We start from the raw sequence: 17,208 nt of genomic DNA, 5'->3' as shown, positions 1-17,208 counted from the left end.
AAAAATCCTTTTGTTTACTCAATCAAACCGCAGTCAGGAATTTTGTTTTCCCAGTGCTCAGATTTGTGCTTGACTACGTGTCACAAGCAGCTCACACATGACTTCTTCTATGACAATGCACACGTGTTGAAGCCAGATAAAAACTGACACCGCACACCAGAAAATCCAAGGCTGTGAGGGTAATAATGACAATCATCAATTTCCTCCATTTTTTATGATGTCTCTCCTTCCTTTTTCCAGATGAGAAGATGACTGGTGATGCTTCTCCGAGAACTACTGATCGTTGACATCTCTCCAGCTTTCCTCTCTCCCACTGCAACGCGTTGAACCACTATTATCAGCCATCAAGCTCCTGGATTGTTTGCATACAGCACACAATGGCTTCTGCACTGTGGAGGTGTCCAGTGTTTCGCTGCCTCTTGCTCCTTCTCTTTTGCTTGCATTGTTCACAAGGTGAGTTACCATGGAGTTGCGTGGCGGAAAGTAGTCTTAATGTCAGTCTGGTCAACCTTTCAAGAAGCCACTTATTATTCAGCTTATGAATATATTGAATTTATTAGCACACATTGTTGTGGACATATAAAAGAAATGAAGAACGGTTACGTAGCAAGGTTGCTGTTCAGTGGTTTTACCCTTGTAGTTTGAAAAAAAAGTATTTCAAACACATCATATTGAACTCATTGAATATTCCTAGCGGCCCATGGACACTTGCACTGACACATTTCTTCACTTCCAGAACAGAGTCCTTCCCCTAAAGGTTCATAACTGCACCTTTTCTGCATGATGAGCTTCTTAACAGATTGTGTCAGTATTCTTTGAGGCACCAGAGCCTTGGAGAGTAGATACATTTTTTATTTGCACCTAAATCAGACCGTTCTGAGCAGCCAGTATACCTGGCACCATCAAAAGCAGGGCACTTGATTCAATGCCAGACTCAGGAACAAGGAAAGAATGTGTCAGTGTTTTTAATTGTGTGCAATGACATCCCAAGGCTCGTTTTTGGTTCCTTCCCTCACTTTTGATTAGTACATTTGGCTGTAATTACAAGTATTGTCACAAAACACTCCCGTCTGTTACGTGCCCATCAAAACCGCTGATGTTGGTATGTCTGCTTAATGATGATCATTACATTTTTCCCCTTTCAGTCCTATTGTACCGGCAAACAAAGTAACCCTAAATCACATACTAGTGTGCCAAGCATTGATTACAGATAGATGTTGAAGTACATTATTTCAGGGGACTCCTTTTCAATTTGGATTTTGCCTTTTTTTTCTCGCTCTTGCTGTCTTGTTCTGTGATAGATTTCTCTTCCGGTTTTATTTTAGGTCTAGCTGCGGTGTACAATTTGTTAACAAAGACAGATTGCTATAGAGCAGGCTATCCCCGCAGTCTTTCAAGCAGAGATATGTTTTTTTCTTGCGGGTAGATTAGCAATTAAAGATAATATGGAAGAGTCTTACTCAGAAATGTTACTGAGGCTTTTGAAGAATAGACCTCTGATTTGGCCTCGCTTAGAAACTGAGTTGAATAGTCCTGTTGAATTTCTTAAAGAGGAATACTGCTTTGGTATGCAGAAACTCCAGGTTTTGGGTTTCAGTTGATGTGAGGGCTCTCAGCGCTAAGAATGCATATTTGCCCATCCATCAATAAAGGAATGTGTGTGTGTATGGGTGCCTCTGAAAACAATATCTGATTCTATCCGCATGCCACTCACCTTCAGCCTGTCCAGCTCTGAGGGCTAGCATCCCATTGCTTATGGTCTCCGTTTCCATCTGAGTCGCTGTGAAGAAAAACTCCACTTGATAATTACCTTCTGTCCCTCACCAGGAGAGAGTATAATCAGGTTATCGTTTTCATCCAAAACATTCCGAGTGCTTTGAAATTCTCATTGACATAGCTGAAAAGAAAGTGATTTTTCTCTCTGCTGGTACTGACTTGTCTGGCCAGCAGAAAGAATGAATAACAGTCCGGTGTCTGTGTTGAGAAACTGAATCAATTTGTGCAAAATCAAATGGAACCAAGGAAAGTGTAGTAAATGCATGTCGTAAAACACGGATTATTAAAATGACAAATTTTAGTTTTATAGGCATATTTTTGATAACGGTCATTGTTAGCTCTAGTCTGGGTGACAAATATATTTCCTTTGACTGCTTTATAATAAAAGCCACCCTGTGTTTTTGCAGTTGAAGGCTGATAATGTGAAGCAGTGGCAGAAGGAAATGTTCAGTTTGCTTAGCAGTACTTAAAACATTTCTGAAAAGACTGTGTAACAGTGAACATGTCATTGATGAGATAAAATGAAAAACAGTAATACTGGATTATATGCTTCATCATTTCTTGTGAATCCTGCATGCATAGGAAGGGTATTTGAATACAGGGCCACCAACAATGAAAACTACTATATAGGGAGGTAATTACTGAATGTAAATACATGAAATATCTATTGCAGAAAGAAATGCTGACCATAAATAGTATCAAAATTGGGTTTGATTTCATGAAAATATTAAGGATTACAATTTTAAATTATGCCATTTTTGTATCTTTTTAGTATATTTAATAGGGTATAAAGAAGCTGAAGAAACATTACACTGTGTTCTCTAAAGTCTCCCTATATGTTATTCCTTGTTCTCATTATTTGTAATCCATTTCTCCCACATCCTTGTGCCATTATATAACAGATCCATAAAATGACGCTGCTGCTAGAGTAAACTAGGTCATGCAGGTATCAGATTTGTTTTAGGTGATTCAGACCGCCCAGTCTGCAGATATGAAAGAAGACGGCCAGATTCAAAGGGAGCTACCACAAAGGTGGGGCAAGTACGCAGGCACATACCTGCTGTGCCTGAATGAAAGCTGTTATCTGAGTGTTTAAAGTAAAGAAAGGCAGATTTAGGGGGGATTATGTCGTGCAGTCAGTGTCAATACTTTTAGTTGGCTGTTGTGTTTAAATGCCAAACGGAGAGCGGGAACCTCAGGCTTGATATCTAAATATTGCACAAAAAGGAAATGTAAAAGATTAAGTGGTTTGTGTGCGATAGCTGTGTCATATCTGCAGAGATGGAGATCAGAGTGAAGAGGGAATGTTTGTTTAGGTCCTAGCAAGTGTGGTAGACGGGCAGACTGTGTGAATAAGAGACATAAGTATGCAGTTTTTTTTACTCAGAATCAGTAGAAAAGAGTCTGATATACAAAGATAATGAAAAAAAGTAGATTCCTGATTCTGCTTTTTTCTGTTAGTTTTGAGTACAGTATACATTTCTCTCGAGGGGAGACTTTCTTGATTGTGAAATATTCCTCGAATGAACATACCAGCACGCTTGTGTTTCCCCCCAAAAGGTTGTAAAGGTTAACAATATGTCTCAGCACAACATTTGTCTCAAGCAGTGCCATACATTGTGCTGATGGAAGACCCTCCCTTGTGCCACACTGGTATTTCCAGTCCTGGGGTTGACTGAATGGGGAAGCTATTGTGCTTTAACTCCTCTCTGGCCCCGGGCCATACACATCCAGTCTGTCATCCATTGATATGCTTGGCTTGCCATTTTATAATTCATATTGAATGCTGCGGGTCCATGGCAGGGCGATCATGAATTATCAGCTAAACCATGGGAGATTCACAGATGACTGGTCAATCTGTGTGGTGAGAACAAGCACACAGGAAAAAAAAAATCTGATATATCAGTCTTGCATGGAAATTCAGCCCAACTGGAAACATTTCAAGAAATAAGGCAGGGGTTCATTATCTGGATTGAATGGGCCTTTCTGCAGATTGGGAGCCATATTGAAACAGATAAATCATCATATTTCTTACTTTTTAATTTGTTTTGTCTTATTTACTAATCCAGTTTTGTCAGCATTTTGCCCCAATCCCTCATGCAGCTTTTCTGCAGTGCACAAGACATATTTCTGTGTAGTCTTGCGTAACAATATGCTGTGTTAAGAATAGCAGAGAACCTGGAAAGTTTTGAATCATAAGAGAACATGAAATTGAAATGAGCCAGAGTCATATGAATCTCCAGGATCAGAATTTCACTCAGAGGAAATGAAATACAATATCACCCTTGATAGGGTCATCCTAGATTTATTGCAACAGCGATTTCCTGAGTGCATTTTTTGGTAAAGCAAAAGCAGCAATAATGTTTCCAATCCATGTATCCAATATGCGAAAAGTGAGAGCAAGCCTCTTTTACTTTAGGAGAGAGGCTTGTGCTTTACTGTGTGTTTAGACATGACTGTAAAAGCTGCTGTTATATGGCCGGTTGATGAACAAACACTTAATTTAATGGGCTTGGAACTACAGTTTTGTGACAGTTTGATTTCATTTGTTAAGCATGCCTTAAATCTCACTTGCTCGCAGCATCTCCAAGCCGTTCAATTCACACCCTTTATGGTAACAAGTTGTATAAACATTCGGCCAGATCCCTACCTCAGTCTTCCCTTTTCTTAAATGCTGTCTGCACTTGTTTTAATTCTCCAGGCAGCCTAATTCAAATAATAGATGAGTCCAGCTTACAAGCACAAAGTAGTTTGCGTCAGAATCTAAACTTTTGGATTTGCTCCATGTAAGTCACTGCTTCACAGGAGGGTTCAGCTGTCATAACAAAGAAATGCATTTAATCTTGAGAGGAAGCAGAGGGGTTTCTAATAAAATCAAGTCTACACTATAGAATGCGGTAGACTTTTTTCCTTTCTTTGTGTTTGGAGAGGTGTTTTCCGACAATATAAATCAGGTTTGGAACAGGGACAAAAGTATTTAAGAAGGCAACAAGAACCTGTCGGATTTTGGTGTTGTTCAGTGTTCACTTTTTAAGTAGCTTGGAGGCATGTCAGAACTAATTTCATTTGAACAAAAATCACAAGAGCTAAACAAACATAGAAAAACAAAAGCAGGCATATAACATTTAACACCAAAGAGACACTGTGGTAAGGCAATCAAAGCAGATTGTTGCTCTGACTAAATACCTGCGGCATTGAATTTTTTTTTTGTAGCACAGCCTCTCCAGCTGTTTTTTCGTTAATCATGACATACATTTTGAGCCTTAATGTGTTAAAATGAGCTTGATTTTTTAGACACATCATTTGTGTAAAAGAACACAAAGGCCATTTGAACAAAAAGACCCACACTGTTAGAAAAAGAAAAATAGAAGGAGGCTACAATTATATTTACTCAGTGTGAAAATTGTTAAAAAATCACGCATTTGTCTCTACCCGTCTTCCTCGCTCCGTATCAGAAATGTCATAACAGCTCAGGTCTTACATTTTTGTTACTGCTGGTTATGATTTACACCGTAAATGCTGGTGTTCAAACTAATGTTGACAGTGGGGAAAGGATGGCAATCAATAAAAGAAATTATGATGGATTCGGTAAATGTGCTTTTGTATGCTTTCTGTGATTCAAGTGTGTGTTCTAGTGTGTGCGCAGATTTTCCGACAAGTCTGTTCTTTAGTCAGAGGAGGAGAAAAATAGTCTGAGAGAGACTGATGTGTAAATATAAGATGAAACTGGTCCCACTTTGGTTAGCCTACCATTGGTTTCTTGTTCATTTCACTCACGTTTGCGCAGCTAATGGTCATATATGATTCAAATCAGTGTAATGATGTGTGTTGGGTCTCTCTCTGTGTCTCCCAACTGGCTCTCACTACAGGCCATGAATGCAGCTCTGTTGCATTCACTGTATTAGTAATCTCCTCAGGCTGAGAGCCTGTGCCATAGAGCATGACCACACATTTTTTGTCCAGGAATTAAATGTCACCTCAGGGTGGGTCACCTGCAAACAAAAGGCCACCAGCCGATTTGCAGGTATAAACAGTCTAAGATAAGGAAGCCCTCTCCTGCCGTGCAGGAAATTGAATAAGTACGCAGCAAGAAGAAAGTCAGAGAAACAGTGAAGCACAAAGAACGTTTTTGTTTGCCTTACGCTATCGGTATTGACCCCCTTTTGTAGCATGTATCCCCATTGACTGTGCAATGCACAATGGCCTCATCAAAGATGAGGGGCAGGAAACTGTCTGTCATCAAGATCTCCCCATCTGTGCATCTCTTATCAGCGCTCCTGTTCTCTACTCGCATTGACCGGAATGCTGGTGGAAGGGAATGGGGCAAGGTCATCACGCTCAAGTCAATCAAAGTGGTCAGTGTTCCAGAGATAGCAGGGGGTTATTGCCAAGGAATGTGCCTAGATGTTTTTTTTCACACTGACTTTCCTGGCAAATCTCTGAGAGACTCTAGACTGAGCTCCACATAGGCTCTCCTTGTTGCGCTGTACACAAACTACCCTCCCAAGAAAAATAACAGCATCAGTCGTTTAAGAAAATGCCCCAAAACAACATTTGTTTATGTTCAAGTGATGAAGACCTTTAAAGACTGTAGAAATTATTAGTCTGCAGGGGAGGAGGTCCAAGTGGTTGGATGGGTCAAAAAAGTCAGACTTTGATATGGGAGACCGCTGTTCATTTTCTGTTTCCTACTGACAATCAACGTTGGTTTCTTTTAACCTTGACTGCAATTGTTCCCTAATCTAGTGGTTCCCAACCTTTTTTGGCTTGTGACCCTTTATTATAAAACAATGTCTCCTTGTGACCCCCTTGTCACGCCAACATGCATGACTACAGGTTGTGAGCAGTTCAGTCGAAGAGGGATTTTGACTTCTTAGATTCTTTCATTTGAATACTTGAAGCTTGAGGAGGTAAAGCTACAACATTATGCAAGAAAGAGGAAAAGACTGGATGATAGACATTATTTCTAACCCTAACCCTAACCCAAAATGACCTTCCCACAACCCTAACCAAGTAATTTTCGCAAAGGTGTTGAGGTTTAGTCAGAGTTGTTAGATCAAAAAACACTTAAATGTGTCATTCTGGAGGTTGCAAATGATATATTTTGTCATGTCAATCGGAGGACTGGATGGATAAGTGCATGTGTAATACAAATAACCATTTTGTAGCTGCATTTCTGTATGCATCTATTTGCTCTATTTTCCTAAAAACAGTGTTCAAGTGCAGACTCAGACTGAGTCATGGGTGTGACTGACAGATTTCTGAAATGTTGTTGACCAGATGCAAAGTCCAGTCCTGGTACAGCTTATGCAATCTGGAAAAGGGGCTAAAGCAGGATGAACATTGTAAGCAGGAGCTCAGGATATGTCCTGAAGACATTACTGATAAGAATCAGACATTAATCAAAGCCAGCACAGACTCTGCCTTAATTGCATTAAAAATTGTATTTTAATGTGTACTGAAATATGCTATTGATGAAAAATGTATGCCAAAATGAAGGAGGCAAACAAAACCTACATAAAAGGTTTTTTTTTAAATATTTTGTGTGTCTCATCTAAAGGTGAAAAAATTACTTGTGTTTTTCGATGAAGCACAAAAACACAATTTCATACTCGGACATGTAGCAAAATTGCACTGCACCACCTCATCTGCATGAACACAACCTCGACTACAGCACTCCACCCACTTCGGCACGAGTGGGTTCGTTTTGGGAAACATGAAAGTACCGAAATGGACAATGAAAGTGATACTGCGGCTGTGTTAAGGAAACTGCTAGCTCTGCGTCTGCATGAAAATAAAGCCTGTGTCTCTTATCAGAATTGTCTGTTCATTATCATCTCAGGGCCCTGATCTCTGTTCCTCGTCGTCCTTGTAGTCTCTGGCTCATTATTCATGTAATCCGTGCTCCAGTTGCAGCTTCTCCTGACACCCTGTCTATGTGACGTACTGAGCAAGCCTGCTGGACTACGCTGTGTTTAGGCAGGGCTGGGTAGAGGGTGGGTGGGTGGGGGGGTTGATTTGAGAGGGTGAAATGGGGAGACTCTGCCCCAGCAAACAAGAACAGAGACACAAGCATGTGATGGAGACAAACCCACATCCTCCTCCTCCTCCTCCTCCTCCTCCTCCTCCACCCCCCTCTTTCTTTCCTCTCCATCCCCACCCTGAGGGAGGCACCTGACTTATTTTGAGACATTTTCTTGATCGGAAAATCCAGCTGGGGTTTAAGTGCAGGGGTAAAATATGGGCTTTAAGGGGAGTTAAGAATCACTCAGGGTAGATCAAACCTGTGAAACTATACCCCTGCTACACTTGGGAGAGTCTCTTTAACTCACCTCTTTCTGCGTGTTGCATCAACTCCCCTGGAAAAAAAAAGAGATGCAACAATACTGTATGTTAGATATTGAACAAGCAATGAACTAATTCTGTCAAAATGGCACTCTCCCGGGAGCATATAGGTTTTTTTCATCTTCCAAGTCGAACACCTTTTTTTTTAAAAATGTTTAGCCTCTGTGACAGTTATTTGTATCTTTAGGAAAGAGTTGTTTTCTCAGTAGACTATACAAGGTGTCGAATTATACTTTGCTTTAATCCGAGTGATGTGTGGAAAGACTGAACATAAGAAGACATTAGATCTGGTAATGTCTCTTCAACTGAATTATTCTTGTCATGACTTATATTAAGCACTGACCCTCTTTGCATTTAGAGGATTATATGTATTAGTAATGTAATGATGCTCCCCTCTTTCCTTGCTGGTTTTCTTTGATGTGCGCCACAGGGTCAGGGATCATCCAACCAATCGACAGAGGAGAAAACCTCGATTCTCGCGGCCAAATCAAGACACAGTCATTATACCCTCCACTTTCAGGCTTTTTTCTTCAGTTCTCACTCCTCTGGGAGAAATTCTTCATCTGAAGTCTTCTGCAGCTGAGCCGGCTGTTCTGCAGAACCAAAATAATCCACCGTGTCGACTGTGCATCAGTCGTGGCAAAACTTGAACATTTTCTGTGCGTTGTGAAATCCCAGACAGTGATTTCTGCAACATCAAAACAGAACGGTCTGTGCATTTCAAATATGTTGTTTACATTGTGGGGCTGTTAGATGTGTGATAAAGGGGTTTGCAAGAAAAACTCGTATTTTTCAACCTCTCAAATGTGGCCATTCTGACAAAGGTTGTGTTGAGTTCAGACTGACTTAAGACTAGTCTGGCAAAGCAGAGGAGCAAAAAAAAAATTCAAGAAAGTGTAACCAGGCTCAACTTTTGCGGGACTGCAAGGTGACATTCTCTGGCAAGGCACTGCACTGACCAAGATTACTTTGTAACATGAACACAGTATTTCTACTGTTTACCTTGTGATTGTCACAACTAAAGATAAAATAATTTCTATCATGATAAATTGCTGTAAAGTCTACAGTATTATAAACCAGTGTTCAGTGTTTTTCCGCCTGATAAGTCTTCAAACTCATGGATCTGTTACTCAATCTGGACTTCCTGGATCATATTTCTTGTCTTACTAGTACATGAAGCATCATGTCCCCACCAACGTATTATTTTAACACACTAGTGCAATGCCCGTTCAAAACGTGCCTGTTCGGAACAGGCCAATTGCTTGTTATTTCTCGAGAACCGCATATGTATGTATCAATTGACAAACGTATCAATTAAAACAGTAATGAATTAATGCATTAAATGGTTTAAATCCATACAAACTTCACCAGTGAGACTAAACAGAGGTTAAATCGTAGAAGCAGTTTACGGCCTTCCATTGTTTGATTCTTGGCTAGGTTTGCTGCCTCCGTCTCTGTTTTTTTCTCTCGTGTATGCTCGTTCGTCTCTCTCGGGCGGTTTAACTGAGCAGGGAGTGTGCCTTTGTCCCGCTCAGCAAGTCAGAACCCAGAAGCCCCACCTCGCTGTGATTTGACGGTGTTTATAACAAACAGCCCCCACTGCGCTCATACACGGAGCTGAGCGGCTCGCTGTTCGCTTGCTTATTCAACGTTTATTAAACCTGTTGCGTGTCCAAATTGCACCAAATTCGACACTGCACTTCCTTGGGTCCTCAGCAGTACAACCGCCAAGTGTGAAGTCGAGTCAGAGCCCAGAAGCTCCGCCCCGCTGTGATGTGACAGTGTTTATATCAAACAGTCCCCGCTGCACTCAGACATGGAGCTGAGTGGCTTGCTGTTCACTTGTTTATTCAAAGCTTATTAATATTAAAGTTGTCGCGTGTCCAATTTGTACCAAATTCGACACTGCGCGTCCTTGGATCTCCAGCAATACACCCGCCGAGTGTGAAGTTTATCGGATGAATGGTTCAAGAGATATGCAAAGGACAAACAGACAGACAGAGATTCCTTGTTTTTTAGTTAGATGAACTGCAGTGCCAATTCCAAACATGTCTGAGACATCCCTCAGTAAGTCTTGAAAGTACATGGCAAGTTTCGTTGGTTGGTACACAGAACACAGTTCAATATTAGAGCTTAACCTCTTAAGCTTTTTTAAGTCATTAACACTACGGATGTAATCCCACCTCCCACCACAATGTGGGTTGAAATGGCAGAGTGGCGCTGTCCGTATCTCTGTTTGCTGACTCCACAGATAGAAGAAGAAATCAATGTTGTTGATGAGGTATTTTTATATATTTCTTGAGAACCGCTCATCCAAACAACTTCATACTTGACATTGCACTTCCTTGAGTCCCCAGCAATACATCTAACACCCACTAATGGGTCGTGCTAACTTCGCACTCACCAACTCCATTGTACAGGTTTGGGAAATATGAAAATAATTTCAAACACTTATCCCACACTTTGACTGAAACACAGAAAGTATCCCCTTGGATTAAACTGTTGTAGCTAACCAGATAGCTAAAGCTAAAAAATGCACCGGCGGAGGTGCAACAGGCAGCAATGCTCTGCAGGGATCCTTACCTGTGCTTCCATCCAGCTAACTGAGCTAAAAAAAAAGATTCAACACTTTTGCTCTTTAAAAAAGAAGACTAAAAACCACTCTCCAAACACTTAACATGCCAAGTATTGCCGCTCTCGTTAGAGCTCCATGCACACCATTTCCATGCACACAAAGCTACCTGCAGTACCTAGTTATGATTGCCAGGGTTTTCCCTGGATATTTTTTGAGACAAAGGTGGCAAAGGCTGGGGAACATATGTGCGCACCTTTATAGTGGAAAGAAATCACGATTTGACAGACGTAAGTGTCCATAGGGATTTAGGTTTTATACCAAGATGGAACAAAGAGATGAAAATTAAAGGTTGTGACAAATTACGGTCTTGATTTTCTAAGCCTGGGATGATATGTTTATCTCCCGATTTGATGCTACGACAATACTTGGGCACCGGTTCGATTCAAAATCGATTCCTCGTTTCAAAACTGATTCTCCATTGAATGAATAGAAAAAGGGGCTGTATTTTCAGTCTCATGCTCCAGTATACTGTATGTCAAACCATTGACTGGTGTCCTTAGTCCACTGAAAAACAATATGAAACAGAACTGGCAATTAAGATAAATGGTCTGCAGCCTTTTCATTTTAAATCATGAACTGCATTGATTAATTAATTAATATGAAAACATCTTACAGTCTCCTGCCTGTATGAGAATAACAAACTGAGGGGGAGGCGGAGTGCTCCGCTGTGTTGTTATTAACATCATGTCTCCAGCAGTGGAGAGCAACCTCTCTACTGCACTGTTAGCTCCAGGGAAAGACAATTTCTGTCCTACACGCTGAGCGGGCGCAGGGTTTTTGAGGTGAAACAGACTAAGCACCAAGTTATTTTCTTCACCTCAGAGTTGGTTTAAGTTGTTTATGCTGCAGTGTGCGTTGGTCAGCTGGTCAGTCCGCTAACATTAGTCTCTGAGTGACGGCGTAGGAAGTTTACAATATTCTTCACGTTGTTCTTGCAAAGGTAATTATATGTTCATTAAATCAAATCATGCTTGCAACCACTGTATGTTTTGAAGATGCATTACAACATAACTGTAGCGTGTGTGCATTGCAGACTGTCCGGGTGTTGCACTGCCCTTGCAGTTGAGTTCTGCCTTTTTCGTTCTGTCAATATCACATGCTGGAATTTTCACAAAGGCGACCACCAGTAATACGTTACAGTGAAAACGCCATTCCTCCCATTCATTTGAATAGGAGTAGTGTGTTTAGGCGGTGGGGGTGGCGACTGCAGTTGCGCCGCAGCAGCCTGCGGCGAGAAAATTGAACCAGAATCAACTATTGGAGAAATGACGTCATGCTGCAGTGGCCAATCACAGCCGGCGATCAGTCAGGCTTTGCTGAAGGTTTACCGAAAAAGATGAGAGAAAAACAGAGAGGGAGAGCGCAAACGAGCTGACAGCACCAGCGAGAGAGAGAGAGAGAGAGAGAGAGCGCAAGCGAGCTGGCAGCACCAGAGAGAGAGAGAAAGAGAGAGAGAGAGAGAGAGAGCTGTGGTGGTCGCGCGAGCTAGAGAGTGAATGAGGAGAGCAAGCGGTGGTAGTAAGAAGGCAGTTAATGAGAGAAATAAAATGCTATTTTCTGATTGTTTCACAGTGGTTACGGATAAACACGGCCACACCCCCGCCCCCACAGTGCAACTTGCACAACCCTGTGGAGGCGCGCTGCAATGCCTGATTTGGTCTGAATATGGCCTTAGCCTCGGCAATATGACAAATCCTTCTCCTTAAACCCCTTCAACAAGATATGCATCAACATGGAGCATGTGGCTCTCTTCCCACCCACTGTTTCTGTTTTTTTCCTTTTTTTAAATCAAGAAAACATTCGAGAAAACAAGAAAACAAGGGGGGTGAATTAGAGAAAAGGCCATGACCATGAATATAAATGTTCGTTTTGGAATTTTAAGTGGTAACGCTGAATTCATGTATCACCAGAAAGAGAAAAGGGATATGACTCAGAGCGCTCTGTCTAACCACAAATGGACTTCGTTCTATATTGCCAGTTTCTATTTTGGAATACTTATATCGGAATCAAGAGTGTCTGATAGCAGTTGTCTGGGAAAGGCGGGTGTAGCCCCGGGGTTTGTGGTCTTGTCTGACACTGCGTTTAGAAACAATTCCCAGCAAGGTGGACCAGAGCGGGGACTTAAGTGTCATGGGAAATGGTGCCATATGTCCAACTAGATTTTCAGTGTTTCACCGCATTTCGACAGTTGAAATGAAATATGAGCCGTCGTGGCATAGTAAAGAGTTCTCATGGGTGTTGTCTGTATTTGAAAAACAGGTGTTGTTTTGTGAATCCCAAATCTCCTTTCTCATCTCCCACCTTGCTCCTATGTGTCTCTCACATCTGATGGGCGGTCATGTACTGCACTTGTAAAGTTGAATTGCACATTTTAGGAAACAACACTGGCTGCCTTTATACAAATTTGAGTGTCTGGAAATGGACATTTTGAGTGCTGTCTTTGTACAGTGTAAGTTGTATTAGTCAAAGTATTTAGTTTGCCAGTTTTGAGGCATGAGCATGGACAGTGAAGTGTACTTGTGTTTTATTTAACACATAAAAGGTTTACCGCACTGGTCTCTTGAATATTGTTTTTTAAGCTAATTTTATTCCTTGGCCAGCTATCAGAAAGTTCCACTGAACAGATTAGAAATGCTGCAGTAAAGAACAAAGAGCATGGAAAAAAACAGGCGAAAACACTGATGACGCTTTGTTCCCTATTATTAAGAATTCAAATATGTTTTTCTATTTTTTTTGTCCTACTTTATGAATTCCCATTGAAAATCTTAACTCCACCAGAGCAAAACATGCTGTATGACCACTCTGTCACTCCGGATATTGGATTATAGAGGCATCCCCTGCTGTTGGAGGCAAAGCTTGACTCTGAGATCTGCTCTTTCTTCCAAAGATGTTGGCTACCAGTAATATCGGGAATAAAACAACATTAAAAGACAAACAATCTTGAAGTACTCCTGCTGTGACCACGGTGGGGGCACTCTTATTTGACTAAAGGCTACACCCTCCTTTATGCTGCAGAGAAAGCGTCCCTGTCAAACCCAAGCTCAGAACAATGGGGGCCAGCCTTGGGGAAACAGGGCCATTTGCATGCAGCTGTTTGCCGTTTCCAGGACCACAAAGGCCAATCAAAGGAACCTTAATGGAGGTTGACAAGCGTCAACCAACGCCTTTGCTCTCTGTCTGTGCCAGCCCTCGCCACTCTGTCTACCCTCCAAAAATGGCCCAGTTTTTTTTCTTCTTTTTTAAAAAAGACTGATCAAACATTCCACCAGTTTTTTTCTCCCGCTGTCTAACGTCCCGAGGCAGCGGCGTTTGTAGGGTTAAAAGGTTGGTCACGACTGCACTCTTGAGAACCAACACACAGAACAGCAACAAACATGTGTGTTATGGTCTGGTGCTTGCAGTTGCCAAATGGCAATATCTCGACACCAAACCTCCATTATCTTTTCGTTTCATCTCCAGGGTTTTAAAAGCCGCAGAGTGTTGCTCTGTGGATGGTTTCAGATGCACCCATCTGAGCCACAGTGCCACTTCCAATTTCAAGGGTGTTGATAGAAAACAAAATATGTATTATGAGGGGGGATTGTCGCCAGTGAATTATAGGCTGTCCACTGGAGAAGAAGAAAAACTCCCAGAACGCAACATATTGAGAAGCGTTCCCGGCCCTTGCTTTGCTCTCTTGAGCTCAATAGAAGGCTTAGCAGGCAGGTCAGGGGGAGGAATCTGAAAAGCTACTTTCCTCGCAGTCACTCACTGACCAGAATGCATGATAAGGCTTTGTGTCAACAAGGCCAGGAATAGGGATCACAGCCAATTATAGCTAAGTCAAAGTGGTTACCATGGCAATTTGACTAAATGTTCTATATAAAGCATTATTCAATTCCCTCTCTGATTGTGTAATTTAATGTTAATTGGAGGTACAGATAAAGAGACAGCAGCCTGTCTTTTCTTTTTTTTTTCTTTTTTGGACACACAGGGATCGTGTTATGGATTTTTTCCTGCAGTTTCCCCTGCAGCTGGTGCCCTTCTGTCGCAGTCTTCAACTGCTGCAAAGTTGAGCAGTCAAACAAAGCACAGAACGCAAGATGAAAAGCTTTTCATACCTCCCTAAGACGTTGACATTTGTGCACACAAACAATCTTTCCCCTCTCTCCAAAATCTTGCAGAACTTGTTTTAACCAAAGAAATCAGCATAGAAGACTACCTACATCCAGAGACCTTTGTTGTCACAAGGTTTTTCCACCTTAGCTGTGCTTAAACCCAAAGATCTTGAGCAACACACAGTTAAGTCGACAAAGAATATACTTCTTTGAATTCAGCTCTCCTCTTCCTACAGAGAGCAAAAAATCTCCTTTATATATATATTTAAAATTTTTAGACAGATTTGTCATTACTTGCCCAATTACAGGTTGACAAGGCAGTCATTAATGAGACTGAGACTATTCGCAGTTTGGAGAAGAAGCAATTTGTTCTTTAGCCCGCCAGTACAGTCTAGATACTCCCCCTAATTGATGTAGTGTTAGCCTATGACCAGAGAGATCTATACAGGCGAGGGAGGAGGAGGACGGCAAGGCACAAGCCTAATCAATCGCCAGGCCTCTGTTGACAGCAGCATGCCATCATGCCATAGAGGTCTGATAGATGGGCAGAGTCACTAGTGGACAGCCAGAGAAAGGAGGTTACAAAGGCAGATGGCATGCGCTTATGCGTCCATGAGGGTTTTTCAGCGAAAAGACGTTGTCTCCCTTCAGAATTTTAAAACCCCGTGAAATGCATTCTTTCTGTCTGCGCTCTGTAGCTGCCGTGATAAACCCGTCACTCCTTCCATGAGGAATGGCAGGCGGGACGATCATTAGTCTCCGCAGTAAAGCCGGCGACTTCACTCTGTGTTTTATCATCCACCATTCTGGACAGGTTTTCTGAAAGGTTCGGGTAATTGTAGTGGTTATTGGAATAGATGGAGTGACCCCACAGCCCTCCACTTATGGTTCGGCTACGCTGACGTCTCTAATGAGGTGATAAACAGTCCAGCTAAGCAGAATCTACTGGCCATTAGATAGATCATGGTAATATAATGAAATGTCTAGTGGCCGAATGCCAGAGAATTTATACCATTAGTTTCATATTTTGTTATACTGCTACCACTACTAGTGTGTACAGAAGTTTCTCTTAATATCCAATGACTTCAACATTATATTTTCAACAGTGTATGTTTCACAGATGTCTGTACATTTTTTCTTCTGTTTGCCAGTGTGACATGTGCAGACTGACATAGAATATCATTATAACCGAGTCAGGCACAGCAGGATGAAATGACTCTCAGGCATGTGGGTCGGGGTTTCAGGGTAGGAATTTCAAGCCGGAATCACTTCAACTTTGAGCAGTTCAAACAATGCTAATTGCGTCAGGCCCTGACTGTCAAAAGTGTGAGGATAATTAGAGTGAGGGGGCAAAGTGAACCCCGGGTGGTAAGTGTTAGTACATGACAATGCTTGGGAGCCAATGGGAGCATGGAAAAGGTAACAGGCTGAAAGAAGGGCTAATTAGGAGAGAGCAATGCAGAAAATAAAAATGGTAGCTGCCCCCTCAGGGACCCACTATTGCTGCAAACAACAGCGATTATTGACAGTTCATGCAGCGCTCTGCTTGCACTTCTTAAATGGAACACATTTGCATGTTCTACTTAGATTTTACCTAATTGTTTTCTCAGAATTGCAGACAGTCACATTTGTTTTTACTTTGTATCATTTTAAGCTCCGATAATGGATTTCTTTTTCTTTCTTTCTTTCTGTCTTAAAGCTTTTTTTGTCACTTTCTTCTCTCCCTGCATATCTCCATATCCAACCTATTTGTGACATGACATTTTATTACCAAGAAAAGGGAAATACTGACGAATAACCTATTTCATTGTAATTTGCTGAAAGAGGGGGACAGATATGAGTGAAATAGCTAATTTTCCCCCAAAGTAAAGCTATTTGGCTGGGCTCCCATCTGCTGTGTTCCATGTATAGATTTTTCCTCCTGTGTGGACTCCAGACAGTCCCCTCTTCGATCGCCGACACTGTAAAATGGATTATATTACACTCCATTCTGCCGGGATTCTGCCTTTTTCTGTGTCTTGCTTTACAGAGCAAGTAAAGCAAAAGAAACAAATGAGGGGATTGTACGACTGTAAAACAAACTCAACTATTCTCAATCCAGATAGGTTTGCCTTTGAGGTGGATGTTCTCTAGGTGGAGACCTTCTTGATGCACTGCAGCCTTTGTATTTGCTCAAGAATTTATGAGGTTACCATTGGTCTCCAATGACTTAGATTTGATGTCTTAGCCAACATCCAAGACCACAGAGAGATGGATAGATGAATTGTTTCGTCTTTCCCCGTTTCTGTATCGCGTGTAATGGCCCGTCTGTTTAAAACTGTGGTAAATATTGGACTGCTGCTGTTGCCTCTTTAT

At 41.6% G+C, this 17,208-nt stretch overlaps 1 protein-coding gene across 5 annotated transcripts in view; it reads left to right on the top strand.

Moving 5' to 3' along the window:
• Positions 1-17,208, top strand: part of LOC122993718 (adhesion G protein-coupled receptor L2-like) — an 88,160-nt gene that overhangs the window by 21,546 nt on the left and 49,406 nt on the right. For all 5 annotated transcript variants that reach the window (XM_044368107.1, XM_044368104.1, XM_044368106.1 and 2 more), the window contains exon 2: positions 241-453. In XM_044368107.1, the coding sequence (XP_044224042.1) occupies positions 378-453 (76 nt within the window). In that variant the 5' untranslated portion in view covers positions 241-377. The remainder of the gene's footprint in view (positions 1-240; positions 454-17,208) is intronic.

Source organism: Thunnus albacares, chromosome 12 (assembly GCF_914725855.1).
Source record: "Thunnus albacares chromosome 12, fThuAlb1.1, whole genome shotgun sequence".
NCBI lineage: Eukaryota > Metazoa > Chordata > Actinopteri > Scombriformes > Scombridae > Thunnus > Thunnus albacares.
Note: the sequence above shows the minus strand (reverse complement) of the source record. Positions and strands in the feature narration are given on the sequence as shown.